The 21,121-nt window shown below is 56.2% G+C and overlaps 1 protein-coding gene across 2 annotated transcripts in view; it reads right to left on the reverse strand.

Moving 5' to 3' along the window:
* NTNG2 (netrin G2) overlaps positions 1–20,013 on the reverse strand; it is a 66,197-nt gene extending 46,184 nt beyond the window's left edge. For both annotated transcript variants that reach the window (XM_039229442.1, XM_039229443.1), the window contains exons 1-2: positions 19,931–20,013; positions 18,997–19,693 (exon numbers count right to left, since the gene is read on the reverse strand). In XM_039229442.1, coding sequence (XP_039085373.1) covers positions 18,997–19,209 — 213 coding nt within the window. In that variant the 5' untranslated portion in view covers positions 19,210–19,693; positions 19,931–20,013. The remainder of the gene's footprint in view (positions 1–18,996; positions 19,694–19,930) is intronic.
* Between the last annotated feature and the right edge of the window lie 1,108 nt (positions 20,014–21,121).

Here is a 21,121-nt window from a genome sequence, read left to right on the forward strand (position 1 = left end):
GAGTGCAATTGGGGGAGGGGCAGAGAGAGGGAGACACAGAATCCGAAGAGGGTTCCAGGCTCCGAGCTGTCAGCACAGAGCCCAACGCGGGGCTCGAACCCATGAATTGTGAGATCGTGACCTGAGCTGAAGTCGGACGCTCAACCAATCCAGCCACCCAGGCTCCCCAAGGTCACACGGCTCTGAAGTGGCCAGGGAGGTGGGGGGGGGACAAGAAGCCAGGGCATCGGGCTCGGAGATGTGGCAGGAAACTATGCCCTTCACCAAAAGTGAAGACGCCGCCGCCACCCCCGACCAGTGCCGCTCCGTTGAGATTCGGGTTCCAGCGGGAGGCAGACAGCCCACGGCTCCGCCACCCGGGCGTGTGGGCAGCCCCGGGAACAGTTTAGCAGCTGACAGATTTTTCTGAACCTGTCTGCCGAGTTGCCAACTGAGCCGTCTCAGGCTCAGCCCGTCAACCTCGGCGCGGCTGGAGGCATCTGCCGGTGGGAGGCGGGAGGCTGCCAGGGAGAGCCCTGGGGGTGGGGGTGGGGCCCAGGACAGCAGGGACGCGGGCAGGGCTAGCCCCAGGCATCGCGGGGGCTCCGAGCGTTGGGCGAGGCGGCCCCAGCTCCTTCTTGCAGAACTGGACTTAGGGGTGAGGCAGGGGAAAGGCAACAGGCAGCTGAACAAGCCCCTCCCTCCACCTTGCAGGATGCTTCTAGAACTCTTGGGGAAACTCTCCCAGCCTGGGCAGGTGTGTAAGTCACTCTGAAGTCCCCTGACCCACATGGTCATGGAGCTGGGACTCAGGAGACTGTCCCCAACCCCATGTGGGACTCTGGGTGGCGACCCGCGCTATCGGTGCCTCAGTTTCCCCATTCCTGAAATGATGGAGCCCTGACGCTGACCTCGCCGAGTCCACGTCCCTCCGTCCCCCATACCACTCGGGAGGAAGGGCATCGAGGGAGGGCATCCCTTCCTCCCTCTGCTCCAGGGAGAAAGCCAGGGTGCCCGGGGAATTCTCCCTAACAAATTATTTCCTATTTATCGGTAAGAGAAGTTGCAGCGGGGATGAATTATTAACAAAGCGGAAAGGAGATTCGGTTGCGAGCAGATTCTAATTCTAGCCGCCCTGGCGGTCTCTAACTCCCCCCCCCCCACAAGCCCTCCCCCTCCCTCCCCGCCCTCTCCTCCCCGGTTCCGTGGACCCCAGCCCCTGCTGCTCCCCCCTCTAACCCCCTCGGCCTGAAGGCGGCTCTCCCTTTCCCTTCTGGGTTTGTGTTTGAGCTAGAGCCTGGACCCAAGCAAGGTCACCCCCCCCCCCCCCCCCCCCGCTCGTGAATCAGCGGAAACCGACCCGAAGGGCACTTCAGGGCAGAGCTGCCAACGGCCAACTCTCGTTGGTTTTGCTGTTTTTTGGTTTGGGTTTCTTTTTGGAGCCATTTCTTCCCAGCCCAGCCATTACTCATAGCAGAGTCCAAAAGCCCGGACAAGGGGTCTCCCCTGGCCTCAACCATCCCCGCGATGAGCCCCTGGGGACAGCCCCCCACTCCCCCCCAGCTCCCGTCTCCGAACCAGCCACAGCGGGCGTCTCCCGGCCAAAGGTCCCCCTCAGACCCCCCGAACCCGCCCAGATCAGCTCTCTGCTGTTCCAGTGGGAAGAGAGGGAGGCCTTTCACTTCAACGCTGCCTACCATTTACCTCCTTCTAGTAGCTTCCATGACCGGGACTGGGCTCTAGGACAGCAGGGACCAGATCGTGCCTACCCTTTCCCCACACTCCCCAGTCACGGTTCGCATGGAAGGCAAGGACCCCCCCCTCATGCGCGAGGACCCTCACAGTGGGTCCCGGGAGAGTGTTCGTCAAGCCCTTACTCAGGGGCACCTTCTCATCTTCTCTTGTCCCCAGTCAATCCCCTTGCTCTGGGGCAGCTCAGAGAGGGTGAGCCACCTGCCCGGCACCACCCAGGGAGGACTATGTGCTGAGAGACGTGGGGGCAGCCGGCCGAGGGGCGGCTCTAGCAGCCAGCAGGGGCTCCCGCTCGCCTGTCCCTGACCCACCTCTGGCTTCCCCGACACACACAGCCAGCAAGACCTTCCGGTGACCAGAGGGCATCGGGCTGCCCTGAGGACTGCCCGGGAGAGGGCCAGCTGGGAAGCCAAGGTCAGAGGGACTGCCCGGGAGAGGGCCAGCTGGGAAGCCAAGGTCAGAGGGACGGGGCGCCAACGTCAAACCCCCACTCAGGGGAAGGCAGGTCCAGAAGGACTGGTTTCCTCCATCAGCTGAATAGCCAGAGGGGGTGGGAGGGGCCTTGTCAAGGCTCTGGCCAGACCAGAGTTAATTTCTCCAGGAGCTTAAAATTTTAGAGCCGTCTCCCCGCTCACCCACACGGGGGGATCCTTTCCAACACTTCCAGTGGATGCTTGAAAACCCAGATAGTACCAAACCCCATATATACTGGGTTTTCTTCTTTTTTAATGTTTATTTCTATTTGTATATTTATTTATTTATCTTGGGGGCTGGGGGGTAGAGAGAGAGAGAGAGTGTGTGAGCAAAGGAGGGACAGAGAGAGAGGGAGAGAGAAAGAATCCCAAAGCGGGACTCGATCCCACGACCGAGAGATACGACCGGAGCTGATATCAAGAGTCGGACGCTCAACTGGCTGAGCCATCCAGGCACCCCTAACTTTTTGTTTTTATTGAAGAAATCTCTGCAGCCAACGTGGGGCTCAAACTCACGACCCCGAGATCAAGAGTCGCGTGCGCTCTTCCGACTGAGCCGGCCAGGCGCCCCTGTCCGGGTCTCCTCTATAAAGTCTCATTTACAAATTTAGACACAGTAAGAGAGTAACAGTGGGGACAGACATAGCCAAACACTGTAACAAAAGTTACATGAACGCGGTCTCTCTTCTTGCGCTGTCCTCACCGCTCTTGTGACAGGAGACGATGAGAGGCCTACGTGATGGGATGCAGTGAGGTGAGTGACACGGGCTCTGTGACGTCGTGTTGGGCTACCGTCTGACCAAACACCAGACGGAAGATCATCTGCTTCCAGACCACGGTTGACGGTGCGTAACTGAAACCACAGATAAGGGGCGGCTACTGTACTCAAAAAAAATAAATAACGGATGCGCCCAGGACACATGTGGACTCTTCCCACAGCCAGATTTCTAGGAATGTTCGGGGTGGGAAATTCTATCCCAGCCAAAGAGAGCCTGTACCAATCCCTAGGGTCCCAAACGGGCAACTTCTGCACCCCAAGCCCGTCACCTGTTAACACATCACTGACCAGACACATGCAGGGATCTGCCTCAGACCAAGAGTGGCTCCCCCTCCATTTGCACACCCCCAGCGACGGGGAACTCATTACCATAAGAAGCAGAGAGGCCAGACTAGACTGCTAGCTCCCTAGAAAGCCTGGCAATGTATTTTGGCTCACACCCCGTGTATTTTCTTTGCTCCGGGGCCCCTTTCTTTTGCTTTTCGATCCTGTTTTCTCTGCTTATGTGGTAAACATTCTCTAATTGATTTGAAGAATCTAGAGAAGCTGGAGTCGCCTAAGCTCTCCTCCCCCCGCATGTCAGGAGCTCAAATGCTTCCCCACCAGGGCCAGCGGGAAGGCTCCGCGGCTCCTCCTTGCCTCCTCCTGCAGATGCAACCTGTTCAGCCCGGGCGCCACCTGCCTCTCCCCTGCTCCCCGTTCCCCCTTCCAGCGCACCCCACTCCCCATCTGAGGCACCCCCAGCCAAACAGCATGCTGCTTTTACTTAAACCTTTTTAAAAAGGAAAGGAAAGGAAAGAAAGGGAGATGAAGGGACGAGAGAAAGAAAAGGAGAGAGAGAAAGGGGGAGAGAGAGAGAGCGATCCCGGGCAGGGTGGGGGCAGGGTGCAGGGGGCAGAAAAGCCACGTCTAGAGAAACCCAGTAAAGTGCATTATTGATTCAGGACTCAGAAAATGCTTAGAGAGTATGAAAAGCACCCTGCTCTTTAAAAGCTTGTGCAAAGCCGAAGCTAGACACACGCAGCCTTCCCAAAGAGGGCCTGCTCTGCTGACATGAATATTTTATCAGGGAGGGAAAAAAAAAAAGTGGTGTGGAGGATTTAAATGCTGGGGTGGGGGGTGGAGGGCATAGCGCCGAGCAGGCCTCTCGGAGAGCAGACCTTGGCTTCCTTGCCCTGAAAGGGGCGCCCACTGAAGGACGGGGGGTCCAAGAGGGGTGAGGTTGAAGCTTGACCCCGAAGCCCCTCCCCCAACCTTTGCCCTGCCACCACCGGCCCCCAACACCGCTCCCCTGCTGAGGTCCAGAAGTCCCAGCCCAAAGCGGTCCCGGCTCCGCCAGCCCCCACCATCCCACGCCCCTCTCTGCCTCGTTTCTCTTTGTCTTTCTTAAACTTCCACGCTGAGTATGGTTATTGGCACCGGACGCCGAGATCATGATTTTTCACGGGAGACTTCGTTCTCTCTCGTGACACTCCTCTGGGCTAAGGCGCAAGTCCTCATTTTATTTTTCAGATGAGGAAACTGAGGCACGGGTGGGCACCGTGACCAACGTGAGCAAAAGGCAGAACCGGCGTTTGGAGCTCTGAAATACATGCTCTGCGGAAAGCCTAGCGTGCTGCTGTCTTTTGTCATGTAGTCATTCCTTGGGTTAGGGGCAATTTAATGGACTTGTGGGTCACAGATGTCTTTATGATCCTATTGAAGCCATCTCCTTTTCTTTCTTCCTTTTTTTCTTTCTTTCTTTCTCTCTCTCTCTCTCTCTCTCTCTTTTTTTTTTTTGAGAGAGAGAGACAGAGACAGAGAGAGACAGAGCACCAACAGGGAAGGGCAGAGACAGAGGGAGACACAGAATCCTAAGCAGGCTCCAGGCTCTGAGCTGTCAGCACAGAGCCCGACGCGGGGCTCGAACCCACGAACCGTGAGATCATGACGTGAGCCAGAGTCAGACGCTCAACCGACTGAGCCCCCCAGGCGCCCCTTGAAACCGTGTTCTACTCTCCAGTGTCTGCTTCCTTTCCTGATGCCTCCTGCCCCTGTCCTGGGCTTTCAGGATGGGCACCCCTATCTGGGGCCCCTCCCCTCCATCCCTGTGCACCATCTGCCGGAACATCCCTTCCTCAGGGGCCGCATCCCTGGCCCCTGCACCTCCACCCTCCAGATGAGCACCCAGTCAGGTTTTCCTCCGAAACTTCTTTGGTGAATGTGAGCTCCCCACCGCGTGCTCTGTGAAGGCGGAGCCCGGTGCTTGCAAGGTGCTTCCTTAAGGTTTGCAGAGGGACCCCCCCCCCGGTGGGTCCCCTGTCTGGTCCTCCCAACTTGATAGGGGGTCTCAGGAGGGGACACGGCACCCAGACGATGGGGACTGGTTGTACGAATGGCCCCAAGCTGAGAGCTTCAAGGCTTCCTTCTTTCTGGTTGCTGAGGAGCTAAGAAGTCCTGGGCAGTCTGGGCCTGGGCCCGCCTGGGCACACCGGAGGCCGCCTGGGCACACCAGGGCACACTTGTACCACTCTGCGCAGAGGGCAGGGGCAGCAAAAGGCTGAGCTGGGAAGGTCCCATTCATGGATTTATTCACTTCTTCGTCGACTGTTTCTGCGAGTCCTCTGTTTGCAAAGCAGTCCTGGCGGTCAGACCCGGCTGCTCGCCAGAATTCCTGGAAGGGGCGGGCGCGCAAATATCCCTGGGCCCGAAGGCCAGAGATTCGGCTCCGGATCAAAAGCAAACCAACCAAACCAGACCCCTGCACGGTGACTCGCATGCCCGGCCAGGTTGGGGGGCCTGGTCCGGTTGATCCAAAGAAGGGCACCTACTCCGTGATGTCAGCTCTGCTGTCACCACCACCCCTGATTCACAGGGGAGGGACCTGAGGCCCCCAGAGGCCAGGCACTGACTCAAGGTCACCCTTGTAGTAACCCGGGCCTCCTGACCCCTTACGAGGGCACTGAGCACGCTGCGGTGACCACCAGGGGGGGCCACCCTAGGTTTGGTCCCCACAAAAGGCCCGGATGACAAGCCTGGAGAGGAATCGGCTGGCATGGTCAGGAGGGCTTCCCTGAGGAGGCGGGACTTCAGAAGGGCAGGCCTGGCAGGAGGGGTGGGCTGGGCAGGGACAGGTGGAGGAAGATTCAAGCGGCTGGTAAGGAAGGTGCCCTGCGCAGCGAGGCCAAGCGAAGGCCAGTCTGGGGGGTGCGGAATTGGTGCGGGGAGAGATGAGTTCATGCACTTGGCGGGCAGGGGGCCTGGTGGGGAAGGGAGGGGATGAGGGCAAAGGGGTGGCCTGAAGCCAGCGGTGGCCTTGACATTCAGCAGCTGCAGGAAGGCCCCGACTGGCTGGCCAGCCTTCCTCTAGGAGAGGGGTTCAGAAGCTGAGAACAAAGGCCGAGGGACCCGGAGTCGGGAGCTGGCACCTCTGAACCCCCAGAGGCCAGAGCAAGGATGGAGCTTCCACAGGTCAAGGGCAAGGGCGAGTTCTGAGAACGAACTCTCTCCCTCTCTGGCCTTCGAATTTAAAGGATGATGAGATGCCTAAGGCTGGAAGGGCTGGAGCGCGGTCCTTGGGAAGGCTTAAATGGTGGTTCTCACGCTCGGTTGTGCCCCGGGACCGCCTGGGGAGTCCGACTAAACCCCGGTGGCCAGGCCCGCCCCAGAGACTGTGAGCGGGCTCCCCTGTGCAGCCTACTGGGAGCCGGGCCCGCGGGGTGCGGGCCCCAGCAGAGCCTCGAATCTGCACAGCCACCCAGGCGCCCACCTTCTCCACTCCCCCCGTGCCAGTGACCCACCTGAGCTTGGAGCCTTCGAGAAGGCCACCCCCATGGTTAGGAGACCTGGGACCCGGGGAGGAGATAGGCACAAAATCGGAACCCCCTTTCCTGATGCGGAGACCTCACTCACAGCGGTTCTCGTGTTAGACGCACCTGGCACCCCAGACCAGCCACGTCACACCCTCCGGGGTAGGTACTACCTATCGGGGCAGGTCAGCTGCCCAGGAGACTCCAGTGTGCGGCCAAGCTCGAGGCCCCTGCCCTGAGGCCCCTGCCGTGGGACAATTCTCCATCTGCCGGTGCCCTCTGGCGCCCCAGCCCCTTCTCCTTCCCCCGCCTTGCCGTGCCTGTCCCCCAGGCTGAGAGGCGCCCAGGCTTGTTGGGGAACTCCGGTGGAGGGGGGTGGGCTGCCCACGCCAGGCAGACGGGCCCGGTGGAAGGCGGTGGAAGGCAGACGCCGGTGCACTCCCCCCTCCCCCCTCTATTTTTAGGGCCATTACTGTCCATTGTTGGGTGTATTCTTTTCCCACTCTTTCCCCAGAAAAACAGCTCAGGTCCCTCCAGGCAAAGCTGTCTCCCTGGAGCTGGTGCGTGGGAGCGCGCACACTGCCAAATAGACATGATATAAGTGAATTATCAAATAAGTGGATTAGCAGACTCCGCCATGTCTCAAAGGGCAGTGGGGGGTGGGTAACTGCCACCGTCACTCACTCCTCCCCAGCCCCCCCTCCCAGGGCTGACAGGGCGTGCTGGGGGAGGAGAGGCTGCCAGGGACAGCATGCTCATCCAGCAGCAAGGGCCGCACACACACAGATGACAACCAGCTCAATCTATCTGGCACTTTCTAAGCTACTCAGAGCACCTCGCAGCAGCTAAATGGCCTGGCTAGCGGCTAAGTGCTGGGTCTAGGCAGCCCAAAGTAGAGGTGCCAAGCTCCTCGATTTCAATGCTGTGTGACTTTGGGAAAGTGACTTAACCTCTCTGAGCCTTGAGTTCCTCATTATTCAAAATGGGTATAAATACAGGATCTACTGTAAGTCTTCTGTGAGGGTTTGATGAGGTAGGTTAGGTTACGTGCTTGGTATACAGTAGGCACTCGATAAACGCACGCCGTTGCTCCTCCCCTGAGTGTGTGTGTTTGTGTGTGTGTGTGCGTGTGTGGGTGCATTGTGTGTGTGCATTGTGTGTGTGTGCATATGTAGGTACTTTGTGTGTGTGTGCATATGTGGGTACATTGTGTGTGTGTGCATATGTGGGTACATTGTGTGTGTGTGGATATGTGGGTACGGTGTGTGTGTGTGTGTGTGTGTGTGTTTGCGCGTGCACTGGTCCTGTAAGAGCACATGGACCCTCAAGGGAGTCTGAATCCCCGAAGGCAGGAGCACCTGCTGAGGGATGGGTGGGTCTCCTGCTTTGTTCACCCCTCTGGGTCCCTCCTGGGTGCCTGGGACCTTACTGGTTTTCTCCCCATCCCTCCCTCCCCCTTCCCACTCCCTCTCCAAGTAGAAAGGTCCTGAAGGTTAGAAGCAGAATCAGGGGGTGCAGTGGGGTTCTGAGGTTGAGCAAGCCAACAGGAAATCCCCACCCAAAGACTTGCCTCGAGTCACCCAGCTTCTAGAAACCGGTTCAGTGGGGAGCCCAGTTCCTAGGAGCCCAGACTCAGCACAGTCCAGCCCCAGAGCTATGGGCAAGGGTTTGGATGGTGCCTGGGGTGGGGACAGGGACAGAGACAGAGTGCCCTTTGGCGACCTGGCTTCACCTGCCTTGGGCTGTCTCTCGATTCCCAGAGGGCGGGGACGCCCCAAGAATGGCCACCACCATCTGCTTGGGCTGGAGCAGAGGGAGGGGGCTTGAGGGTGACATGCAGGCTCCGTCTCTCACCGGCCTCCTTTTCACCTTTGCCCAACAACGGACTCTGCGGTGACCGAGGGGGAGATGCCCTGGTCATGTTTCATTTCCTTTTATTTCCCTGGTCGACACTTGGAGTCAAGTGGACAAATGACATGGGCAGAAGGAAGGAACTGGAATGAGGGGCCGAGGGATCCAAATGGTCCCGCAGCACCCAGGGCAAACACGGCTGGGGAACAGGCGTGCTAGATCCTTGATGACAGGCTGAGTCCCTTTAACGGGGGGCGGGGGGCGGCTCTGGAAGACCCCAGGTTTAGGTGTGGAAGGCAGATCAATGGGAGCGAGGCAGGGAGGGATAGGCTGCATTCTGACGGAGGTGACTGATCCCGGGTCCCTTCCTGTCCACCTTCTGTGGCGCTGCCATGAGCAGCCAGAAGAACCAGAGCCGGGGTGGGGGGCAGGCTGGGATGGGGGCCTCGGAGCCCTCTGGGGCCGGGAGAGCCAGCTCTGAGCACAGCCCGGTCACTGGGAGCCACATGCGCGTGTGAGAGCTCACCTAGGGGGCGGGGCAGAAAGCAAACTCATAACCTTATGTGACACCGACCCTGAAGGGGCAGCTAGGGCACCCTGCTGGCTGCGGGTGGCCTCCAGGCAGGCATCCCGCGCCCCCCCCCCCCCGAACGCCTTCATGTGAGGTCAACCCCCAGGCATGAGTGGATAGACGGAGGCCTGGTACGGGATGCCTCCTGTCCCCAGCGCTCTGGTGCACTCTTTCAGGAGAGTCCTGGGCCTACACTGGAGCCTCCTGGGTCTGCTGACCCTCCCTGGGGACCCAAGGAAATTACTGCATCCTTTTGGGCCTCAGTTTTCCCTCATAGAGGAAATGAGGGGCGCTGGGTTTGACTAGCAGCTTCACATTGTGCTCACGGGGGCCGTAGGACAGCTTGGGGGCGGGGGGCTCAGGGCCCCAGGGCCCAGGGCAGAGAGATACCAGCAGCCAAGTCCAAGGAGCCCACCTTCCCCTGAGCCATGAGATCCCCCATAATTTGCTCATACGTATTGATGTTCTTCTAACTTTTAAGACCCCTTCCAAACTGCACTCCCTACTTGAGATGGAGGATGATTATCGGCAGCATTTATTTCATGGGACAAAGGTAGAGACACGGACCCTAGTGCCCTGCTGAGCGGGTCAGGGAGGGGTGCCGTGGAAGCTGGAGAGGAGAGACCCCAAGACCAGAGAGAAGTCACCGGTTGGGCACCACTCCCCAGTTATCCTCCTCTGGACATCAAAGCTAATACCCCAGCCTAAAAACCAGGTTGGGGGGAAAAGGAAAAGCAGAAGAGGAAAGGAAGAAGGGGAGGGGGGAGCATGGCATCATTGTTAAATGCCTGGGATCTGAGTTCAGGCTCCGACTCTCTACTCAGTCTTGGAGCCTGAGTTTGCTCACCTGTGAAATGCAGAAAGCAGTTTCCACCGTGCAGGATGTCTGGGAGGCCCTGAGGAGACCCTGGCATAGAATGCTCAGTGTTTCCATGGAAAAGATGGAGAGCCCAGACGTGAACCCTCGCATCTATGGTCAATGGATTTTCTACAAGAGTGAGAAGAATCTTTAATGGAGAAAGAACAGTATCTCCAACAAAATAGCGCTGGGGAAACTGGCTGCCCTCGTGGGAAGGAAGTGGGGTGCTTATTTTACAATATATACCAAACCTAACTCAAAATGGATCAAAGACCTAGGCACGAGCGGCAAAGCTGTGTAAAGTCTTAGAAGAACACATGGGAGTAAACATTCATGACCTTGGATTTAGCAATGGTTTCTTTGATACAACGTCCAAAGCAGACACAAAAAAGGGAAAAATAGATCAATTATACTTTACCAAAATAAAAAAATGTGCATTAAAGGACACAATCAAGAGGGTGAAAAGACTACCCATGGAGTGGGGAAAACATTTGCAAATCATCTATCTGATAAGGATCTAGTAGCAAGCATACACAAAGGACATACAGACATCAACAATAAAAGGACAACCCAATGAAAAAAGGGCAACAGACTTGAATAGGCATTTCTCAAAAGAAGATATACAAATGGTTAATAAGCACGTGATGCTTATTAGTCACCAGATGCATCATTAGATGCATCATTAGTCACCAGAGAAATGCAAATCAAAACCATATGAAATGCCAGTTCGTACCCACTAACGAATACTACTACTACTGCTACTATTATTATTAAAAAAAAAACAAAAATGAGAAATACCCAGCACTGGCGAGGATGGGGAGAAACTGGAACCATGCACAGTGCTGGTGGGAACAGAAAGTAGTGTGGAGCCATGAAAGACAGTTTGGCGGTTCCCCCAAAACTTAAATATAGAATTACCATGTGACCCAGCAATTCCACTCTTAGGTATATATCCAAGAGCAATGTCCACAAAAAAATTGTACCCAGGCATAGAACAGCATTATTCATAAGAGTCAAAAAGAAACATCAACCAGTGGATGAATATAAAAAATGTGGTCTACCCATACAGTGGAATATTACTCAGCTTTAAAAATAGAACAAAGTACTGACACCTGCCAAAAAACATAGTGAACCTTGAAAACATGATGCTAAGTGAAAGAAGCCAGGCACAAAAAGTCACCTATCGTATGATTCCATTTACACCCAGTGTCCAGAATAAGCAATTCCATGGAGACAGAAAGTGGACTAGGAGATGCCAGGGGCTGGGGGGAGGGGCAGATGTGACAGCGGATGGAAATGGGATTTCCTCTTGTTGGGATGAAAATGTTTCAAGACTATGTAGAACATTTTGAGTGTACTAGATGCTACTGAACTCTATCCTTAAAGATGGGGGAGGGGGAAGAAAAGGCAAACTTTCTGCTCTTTATATTTTACTGCAGTAAAATTATTTCCATAGTTAATTTCATAGTATGTGAATTTCACCTCAATTACAAATTTTAAAAAATTATTTTAAAAATGCCCTCATCCCAAGAAAAAAACCACTGTGTGGTGATGGATGTTAACTAAACTCATCCGAGTGATCATTTTGCAACATAGACGTGTATCGAATTGTTACGTTGTACGCCTAAAACAAATACAGTGTTATACATTCATTATATCTCAATTTAAAAAAAAGGATTTAGAAAACCAGAGGAAAATTACATGATGTGCCCTTGTATTTTTAGCATTCATCTTTATTTTTCTTCGTTTTCATTTGCGTTTAGGAGAATACTATTATAAAGGAGTTTGAACTTGAAAAAAAAACACCTATATAGTTCTGTGCAGGACACTCAGAGCCCCTCTCTCTGCCCTGGGGTCCCCCATTAAAGCCAAACCCCAGCCTTGATTTCCCCAAAGTCCCAGAATCTATTTGGCGATCTTCCGGGAGCTTTGGTGAATCTAGGCACAACCCAACTTTGCACAGGTGGGGAAACTGAGGCCCAGGGGCTTGGCCTGGTGTCCTAGCAACAAGGAGACTTTGCCAGTACCTGGAGCTGCCCGGCTCCCCCCAGTGCTTTTCCTGCACTAACGCGCTGTCCCTGGCACCGCTGGAGCGCGCAGAGAATTAGAGACACATTTTCCCATATTTAAGCAAATCTGCTGCTGATGGGAAACAAATCAGAACCTGTAAACCAAAGCCGAACAGAACCTGTTTCTGCATCATCTGCCATTTCCTAGTTTCTTCCACAACTTGGTCCCCGCCTTATGAGCCATATGGACCCTGGCCAGCTCTGAGGCTGGCGAGCCTGGGCCATGAGGCCGGGTGATGGAGTTTGCAGCCTGGGCCTGGGGCCCGGGGTGGCGAGGGCTGGGCAGCGAGGGGCTCTCCCGGTCCTTCGAGGCTGCCACGCTCTGTTCAGGCCCCTGGCTCAGGGCTTCCATGCCCTATGGGGTTGCTGTGACCTCTGCTCCCCCATATTCCCACCGCACCTTGGCCTGACCCTCCCCCCCCATGCCAGGGGTCCCCCCTACTCCCACCGCACCTTGGCCTGACCCTCCCCCCCAGTGCTAGGGGTCAGATAGGAGCCAGACAGAGGAAGGATGAATCCCAGCTCTTCCACTAAGCAGATCTAGGGAAGCCTCATTCTATCTATTTATCTAATAGCATAGCAACGCCCTGCCCTGCAGGCTTGGGGGGGCAGAGGTTTACAGGGGGGAGAGTGGGGTGGTTTGTATGAGACAAGGGGGTAGAGTGGCCTGTCCCCTCCCATCACCTGGAGCCTCCCTCTGCGTCCCTGCACCAGTCATCTCCGCGGCACTGGCCGTCACCCCACTGAACCCCACACCACACAGGTGCCAACCCCCATCTCTGAAATCCCACAGTGCACGCAGACTATACCCCGCACTACATGCCCGGTCGATAGCCCCGTCTTCTGTCTACTGTCTTTCCAGCCAAAATCTAGGATGGAAAAAGAAAGTCCCTTTTTTGGAACATTTATTCTGTGCCAGGTGCCCCGCTGAGGTTGCCCCTGCCGTGTCTCATCTCATCGGTCAGCCTTCCTCTGAGCCTGGGGCTGGTGTCATCCCAATGTTCAGATGGGAAAACTGAGGCTCAGGGCACAAGGGACTTATCCAAAGTGCCACAGTCCAGAAGAGTGGGATAACTGGAGCTCGCCTTTGCCCCTCCCAAGTCCCAAGGTTCATCCGCGGCGGGTGTAGCCTGCCTGTCTCTGCATCTGTCTGCCCCCTGCCTCCCCGCTCATGGGATTTGAGGCAGCTGGTGCTAATACACGCAGTGCAGGAGAAAAATGAAAACATATTAAAAATCAGGGCCAGAGAATGTAGAGTCGGAAAAGAAAGATGAGCCTGGGGAAGGCAGGGAGGTATAACCTGGAAAGTTCTAGAACTTCTGACACTCTTTGGAAAGATGTCCCCTCCAGGCCCTTTCTCCTCCCCGTTGCATTCCGCATGGACTGTGCCCTACCCGCCATGGGGTGTCTGCACCCAAACCCACTCCCTTGAGAAGTTAGAGGGTAAGGATCTCATTCATGTAGGCGCTGACCTCACAACGCACTGCCCCCGGACTGTCACTCATCTGCTCCCCAGGAAGGAGGCTTCACTGAGCAACAAGATGTCATGATGGAACTATTCTTGTCCCAAGCTGGGCCCTGCCTCAGGCGTTTCGACAGAATGAGCCACTTTAACTAAGGGTTGGGTGAAGCTCTGGGTCCAAAGTCACTTTCTACCTAAGCACCGAGCTGTGCAGACCTCCTGTGCAGATTTGTGAAATCCGATCACAAATCCCACAACCAGGGGCTCAGACGGAGAGAAGTGAGAGCTTTCGGTGCTTCCCGGTCTGATCAAAACCCTGGTCCTGCCTGTAAGACTCAGTTCTAACCTCCCCTCCTCTGAGAAGTCTTCCTGGATCGCACCCACCTTCCACTCGCCCAACCATTAATTGGTGAAGCGCATACCTAGCATTGACTGAGCCGAGAGGGAGGTGCCGGGGGAGGAAGAAGATGAGACAGCCCGGCTTCCAAGGAGCTCACAGTCCCAGGCAAAAGCAAACACCAGGAGTATAACACCCCGCATGGATAAGCATCAGCCATATGCCAGTCTCCTTTGCTTACCCTATTAATAGCAGCAATGTGGGGAAATAAGCCTCAGAGAGGCTAAGCCTCATGCCAAAGGTCACACAGCACTGCGGTTTCCACCACTGGGCAGGCTTGATGAGCACAATGACAGGGATATGACCAGATGGGGGTCTTCTGACCCACCTCGGTTAGGGAACGGGGGAAAGCCTTCTCAAGGAGGTGTGGTCCAACCTCAACCTTGAAAAGCGAGCTGGTTGTGTCCAGGGAAATGTGGAAGCCTCAGAAATGAAGGAATCAAGGGACACCATTTGGGTGGGGGAGACGGCACAGGTGAAGGCAAGCAGGTGGGAAGCGTGGCGGCGCCTTCATCCCTCTGGGCTCCACCGCATCAGCGCAGTCTCTCCCCACCTCATTGGTTGTGTGTATCGGTAACGTCTGCTGTGCTCTCTCGGTGAGGAGAGGAGGGGGCCTCTTCTCTGCGGGTTTGGGGGCCAGGAACACAGAAGGGGAAGGAGGCCTGAATCAGTGGGCCGGTCAGCTCGGTGCTGCTGGGTGGGAATAGTTCGTGAATATCCAAGTCTGGCAGGAGGCGGGGCACGTATGACCTTGATTCTGCATATGGTGTTCAATGTCACGGTGAGGAAGGGGCTAGAAGACTCGAGGATCCGCCTGCCATCTGCCTTAATCAGCCCAGCAGCCCCCTGGGCGGGGAGGATAGGGCCATCTGCTCGGCATCTGGGTAAACTGAGGCACGGAGAAGGTAAAGCGGGTTCGGAGGAAGACGTGTGCTCAAAGATACACCGTCATGGCCTTTTCTTGGTTTGCCCATCTACCAAGACCTCTGTATGCTAGAGTCTCCTTGGATACAAAGTTGGCCTTCATCTGTTTCAAAATCAAGAGTATCGACGTTGGATTCGGGGTAACATTGAAGCCTGACACTAGAGCAGAGGTCATACACTCCAAGTGCTTCTGGATATTCTGAGAGAGGCACTTCCTTCTCCTAGGAAGTTGGTGCGGGAGGCAAGGCAGCCAAGATGACCCCCCATTACAGATGAGGAAACTGAGTCAGGGGAGACTTGCCCCAGAGCACCCTGCCCGAGAAAACAGCAAGGCAGGAATGGGAGCTCGGGTCCTCAGACCCCAGGCCTGTGCCTCTAGACAGGATACAGGCAGCCTCTCTTTGGAAGTTTCCAGAAGGCCTCAGGGATGCCAGCTCCCAGCTCCACCCCTCACTCCTGGGACCCCTGCATGCTCCTGCTCCTCACCCCCACCTGCGGCCTCGAAGCACCACTTAACCTGCCCAGATCCCCCGGGAGCATCAGCAGGGAGTTGAACCCAAGACTGAGCAATTGTGTCGAGCAGCAGTTTCTCAGACCAAACCCCGCATGCATCTGAAGCGCCTGCGTTGCTCGTTAAAATGCATTTTCTGGCTCAGTCGGTCTGGGGCAGGGCCTGGGATTCTGTATTTTTAACAAGGTGAGTCCAAGGACCACACTCTAGGGGGCAAGTAGGTACCTACAGAATTGCTTCCAACACCATCCGCCTGGCCTGTGGCCAGCACCGTCTCTCCCTCTCTCTCTCTCTCTCTCTCTCTCTCTCCCTCTCTCTCTCTCTCTCTCTTCCCCACTGTCGCCCCTCCTCACCGCCTCTCTCCTGAGGCTCAAGGGTTAGCTCTTGTCTCAGAGGCACAAGAAGAGAGTTTCGGGGCACCGTGGGGCTGCCTCGCACACCCAAGCCCGCAGGCGTTGAGAAGCCTTTGTGGGCACCGCCTCTCCCGCCCCCTGGACGCTGCAGCGGCCCGGCCGGGCCCCGGGGTGGAGGGCAGAGGGCTGTCTGTCCTCTCCGGCAGCCCTCATTGAAATTTTGCCCTTGCCCTCGGATCCTCTGTGGAGAGCTCATCCCTATTAATTCTCATTGTGCATTTAGAGCCAATAGGTTTTTATTTATTCATTTATCTTGGTCTTCTCCCCCCTCCCCTTCCTCACCAGGCTGGAATTTACAATTCAGTTCTCAGGTGGCCTCGCGGAAGGACAGAAGGACAGGAGGCCTGGCGGGAGGGAGGGAGGGTCTGCACACTGGACCCTGCAAAGGGCGGCTGCCGCTTGGCCCGTCTTGCACCCTGGGGTGCTCCAGGGCTCACACTCCAGTCGGCCGGATGTTGGGACAGGTCGAAGTGCAGGAGTGCTCGGAAAACAGGGTCCCACAGGGCGCTTGCCAGGCTAGAGGGGCCGAGGGCGGCTGGCTAGTGGTGGGGCGCCCCCTCGTGGTTCCCGTCGCCTGCCGTGCCCGGAGAAGCTCAAGCTCCCTGGCCCTGCCGCATAGCCCTGCTGCCCAGAGACTAGAAATACAGGGCGTGGCGTCCTCAAGGCTGAACAGAGGGAAGAAGAGAAGCCAGGGACACCGCTGAGGGCGTCCTAACAACAATCGTAAACGCAGAACACCTACTGCACATTGAGCCCCTACTGTGTGCCAGCACAGCGCCCAGGCCTGGCGTGGCCAGGTGGCATTCACTTGCCGCCACTGTGACGCGCAGACGGCATTACCTCTACAGGGGAGGAGGCTGCGGCTCAGAGGGGCAGGCTGAGCCACCTGGTGGGGGAGCGCAGCCCTCATTGCCAACCTGTTACCTGCCTGCCTTCTCAACTGAGTGACCTTGGCAGGATTTAGGCAAACCTTTCTAAGCCCTAAAACAGGATTAGATTAGAACAGTCCCCACCTCAGAGCGCCCCAGAGATGATTACATGAGACACACACAGGAGGTGCTCAGGGGAAGGGGATGGGGGGTTGAGTCCATCTGGAGGGGAACCCCCCCGCTCCCTGCAGAAGCCAGCCCCCACCTCCACCTGCCAAGGCAGGGCCCCCTTCTTGTTGGCTGCACATCTGTAATCAAAAGCAGAGCAGGATGGCAGCCTGTAATGAAATATTTAGGTCCGACCAGACAGGTGTGGGGACACTGAGACCCATCTACGTGGGGGATGTTGAAGACATTCTTCCTCTTCTGTCTTCCTGGGAGAAAGGACGCCAGCTCCTCCCAGACCCCAGCGCTCAGTGACACCTGCCTGGGCTCAGGTGGGGGGGCAGCGTTAGGGCTGTGTATCGGGGGGTGGCCGGCCCCGCCATGGCAGCAGCACAGCTTCGGCCTCAGACTTGCATTTGACGGTCACGTCCACCCCTCAAGCCCTTGACCAGAAGCTGGTCCAATGAATTAGGATTTAGCTGCCCTGTCCCACACCCTTCATTAAGGGTGATTAATATCTAGGAGAAGAAATACAGTCAAGACTCTAATACGAGAGGCAGAGGTTGATTCTGTTCAGGGAGTATGCAGGGAAGTCTTCCCAGGAGCTGGGCTGGGTTGTCAGCCTAACGCCTGGGCTCAGAACTGGGCTCCGCTGCCCCTCGACTCGGCCTTGCCCCTGACCTTCAGGAGCCGACCCCCTTGCTCACCTCTGAGTCGGCGAAGCCCTGGGGTCCCCAGTGAAGCGATCCCTGTGAACTGTCTGGTCTCGGCTCCCGGCCCTGTGCTGCCTTCTTCCCTCCCTCCCCAGCTGGCTCCCTTGGCCCGGCCACCATCCCCAGTGACAGACTCCTGCTGCCTGTCCAGCTGGAAACTCTCCTTCCCAGGCTGACTGCTCTGTGATGGGGACGAAGCTCCCCATGGGACTGGGGCGTCCTCAGAGCCCCAGCGGGGATGCCTGCTCAGTCCAACCACAAGCCCAGAGCCCCAGAGCCTCCGTCAAGGACCCGTGGATGCAGCAGTCACCCCAAAGATGACCATGAGCCCCCCCTCAGCTCCCACGGCCCGGGAGTCCTGCCTAGGCTCTTGCCAGACGCGGGGCTGGGGAGGGACTCCCACAGCACCGCCCAGCGGGAAGTCCACTCTGGGCAGACGGTTTAGCTCAGTGACTTTAGAGCCAGACATATGAGTCACAGCTCCAGCACCTCCTGGTGTGTGACCGTGGGACTCAGTTTCTCCATCTGTACGACAGGAGTGGCAACAGCTAACCTCTAGGGGGCGCTTGCTCCGCGCCAGGCACTTCACAAGGGACGAATTAGCACACTTACTCCTACAATGCCCATTTTACAGACGATGGAACGGAGGCTCAGACGTGCCACTCGTTCAGAGCCCACACCCTGGAACGCTTCCTTCATACAACACAGAGTCAGCCTGGCGGAGCCCAGGACCTGCACCCCAGGAGCTCACACAGATGCCCCCCCGCCCCGCTATTACTATTACTGGTCCTATTGATAACACCGCCCGAGTACTCCGTGGCTGTACGACCCCATCCTTCTCTAATTAAGGGCTCAAGTGACAATACGTGAATGTCTGCTGTGCCCCTGACTTAGCCAGTGCCTACAGTCGCCACACACCAGGATGGAAAAGAACACCCGCCACCAGACCGGTCCAACCCGGCCTAACCCCCTCCTGCCACCCACCTTCTGCACTGCCAGCAAACCTGCCCCTGAGAAGTCCCAGCTGGGGGCGGGGCTTGCACCGGCCTGGCAGAAGCATTTGCTGGAATGGAGCAGGTGCGAGTAGAGGTGCACTGTGCGCGCAGGGGATGGACAGGGTAAAACATGGCAAACAGTGCCTCGCCCTCCCCTCTCCCTCCACTCCCTCCCCCCACCACCAAAGCTGACCTCCTGACAAGGGAGGCGGGGCTTGTCTTCGCAGCCACCAACTATCACTCCTATGGGCTTCCCGAGAGGAAACAATCCAGTGGTCAGCGGGCCAAGAACGAGGTCACATGACCTCAGCGTCCCAGGGGGTGGCCTTTGCTTTGGCACTGCTCCAAGGTGGGACAGCCATTGTCCTGCCCTCCCCCCCGCCCCCCACTCAGCCTGAGCGAACAGAACAGCAGTGGGCTGACTTACGTGGGAGCAGAATCTCTCAGGGGGGTCCCCACACGTGATGCCTGAGGGCTCCACCTTCACCTTGACGTAGTCCTTGAGCCGCATCACCTTGGGCTGGCAGGCATAGAACTCCCAGGTGGGGCCCTCGTCCGTGGTCACCCAGGACTTGCAGATGTCGTAGTCCCCAGAGGCCAGTGGGAGGCAGTGCAGGAACAGAGCCAGAAGGGGCAGCATGGCTGTAGAGTCCGCAGGGGCGTGGCCCGGAGAGGCCCTGGAGAGGCGGCGGCTGGGTCAGGCGGGACTCTCGGCCTCAGCATGGAAGGGCCACATCTGCCAGGCAGTGGGGGCTGGACGTCCCGGGGCCTCGAGCACTGACCGCAGGGTCGCAGAGAACCGGGAACTTGTTTCTTCCCGGAGGCCGATGCGGAAAACCCAGAGCAGCGTTTCTCAGACTGCTGATGGGCACATCAGAAAGGTGCCCATAACTTGGCGTCCTCCAAACCCGGGCTTTACACCTCTCCCGGAGGTGAACTGATCAAATCGGGCAGGCTCTCAAATTGTGACAGTGGATGGAAATGGGATAAGGAGCGAATCCGCGGGGATCTGGCATGAGGCTGGATCCGATTGCTTTTAATTTTTGTCCTTCTAATCAATCCAGGTCTTTAAAGGACCCTGAATGTGTGATGTGCTCAACACAACTGCAAAACAGCCCTCCGGCCTGCGTTGTAAAGATAAAATGAAATCAGGAGGTGTGCGTGTTAGCTGGAAACGTGTTCCCTCTGTGGGACTGGACTGGCACCTCAGACCCACAAAAGAGATTTCTTTTCACATGGGCTTAAAGCGACACCAATTGTGCGGCTGGACTACAACATAAAAAAGGGACTGAGGTTTCAACTGGGGAGCAGCTTACTGGGCTCTGCTTTGTGGGGACAGGGCCTAATGGGAGCCAGCTGACCTTGGCTGGTAGCCATCGGCAACTTATTATGAAGTTTCTCACACTTCAGCTCTCAATCCATCCAGGTACCCGGGGCGGCTTGTCTTTCATTGTTAAGAGGGGAGGAGAGAGAGCTCATTAGCAACAACACCTGCAACAAATTAAAAAGAGAAGGGGTGGGGGGTGGGGGGGGGTAAAGATGTATAAGAACAAAAGCTCTCTGGCAAAATGTGCAAAAAATGAGGCTGCATTAGCAAGGTCTCCTGAGAAAACTAGGTTATTTTTATTAATATCAGAGTTGCACATTTGGAGATTAGGCACGTTATCAAAAAGGTGATTTGGTTTCCCGCCCCCCTTTTCGGGGGCCGTTAGGTCGGCAGACGTGCCCCTGCTTTGGGGTCACCGGCTTTCAAAAAGGTCCTCAGGAGTCAAGGTTGAGTGACCGTGACCGACAAACCAAAGGGACAACGCTGTCATCGTGCGTGCATACGGGTCCGTAGGCCTAGGTATAGACAGACACAGCGGTCCGTGTGTGGACCAACGAGTAAGAACGAGGAGCCGATAAATCTCTCTCCAAATTCTGAAATGGTGCATTTCATTTGCAACACTAAGGCACTAGGGATATTGAGGGCTTCCACAGCAGTGACCCTGGTGTGTCCTAATGGGTTTTCTGATCAAGACCAAAATTCTGCAATAATCCTCGGAGGGAGTGTCCCTAAATGAGTCACCATTATGATTATTGCTTTACTATTTTAAGCTACTGATAATGATTTAAGAGCCCGAATAGCTATAACTAAGACAAATGTTACACTGTAGAAAACATGACTCTACTAATGTGCTGTGTTCCAAGACACTTGATACATTACCAGGGGACTTTGAGTCCAGCCAGTGTGGGATCCTGGCCAAAAATCCTAGCCAATGGGGCAAAGGTTATGTAATGAGTCACGGCAGAAGCTCCCGCATTATTAATCATTCTGGTTATTATACCCATGATTATTGCATCCAAATCCCCAAACTGCTTGGGCATCCGTGTGAACCTCAGCCTGATATTCACCTGACATCCTCTTGGGCCATTGCTCATGGAAGGTCTCTGAAGAGTTAATCACTTTTCCATGAAACCCAGTTCTCCACCCAGACACAAACACACTCCTGCCAAAAATGACAAACCGGGGAGGTGGACATTATCCAGAGAGGGCTGGCCGCTCACCTGGG

The sequence above is a fragment of the Hyaena hyaena genome, unplaced genomic scaffold (genome assembly GCF_003009895.1).
Source record: "Hyaena hyaena isolate Hyena2069 unplaced genomic scaffold, ASM300989v1 scaffold_38, whole genome shotgun sequence".
NCBI classification, from domain to species: domain Eukaryota; kingdom Metazoa; phylum Chordata; class Mammalia; order Carnivora; family Hyaenidae; genus Hyaena; species Hyaena hyaena.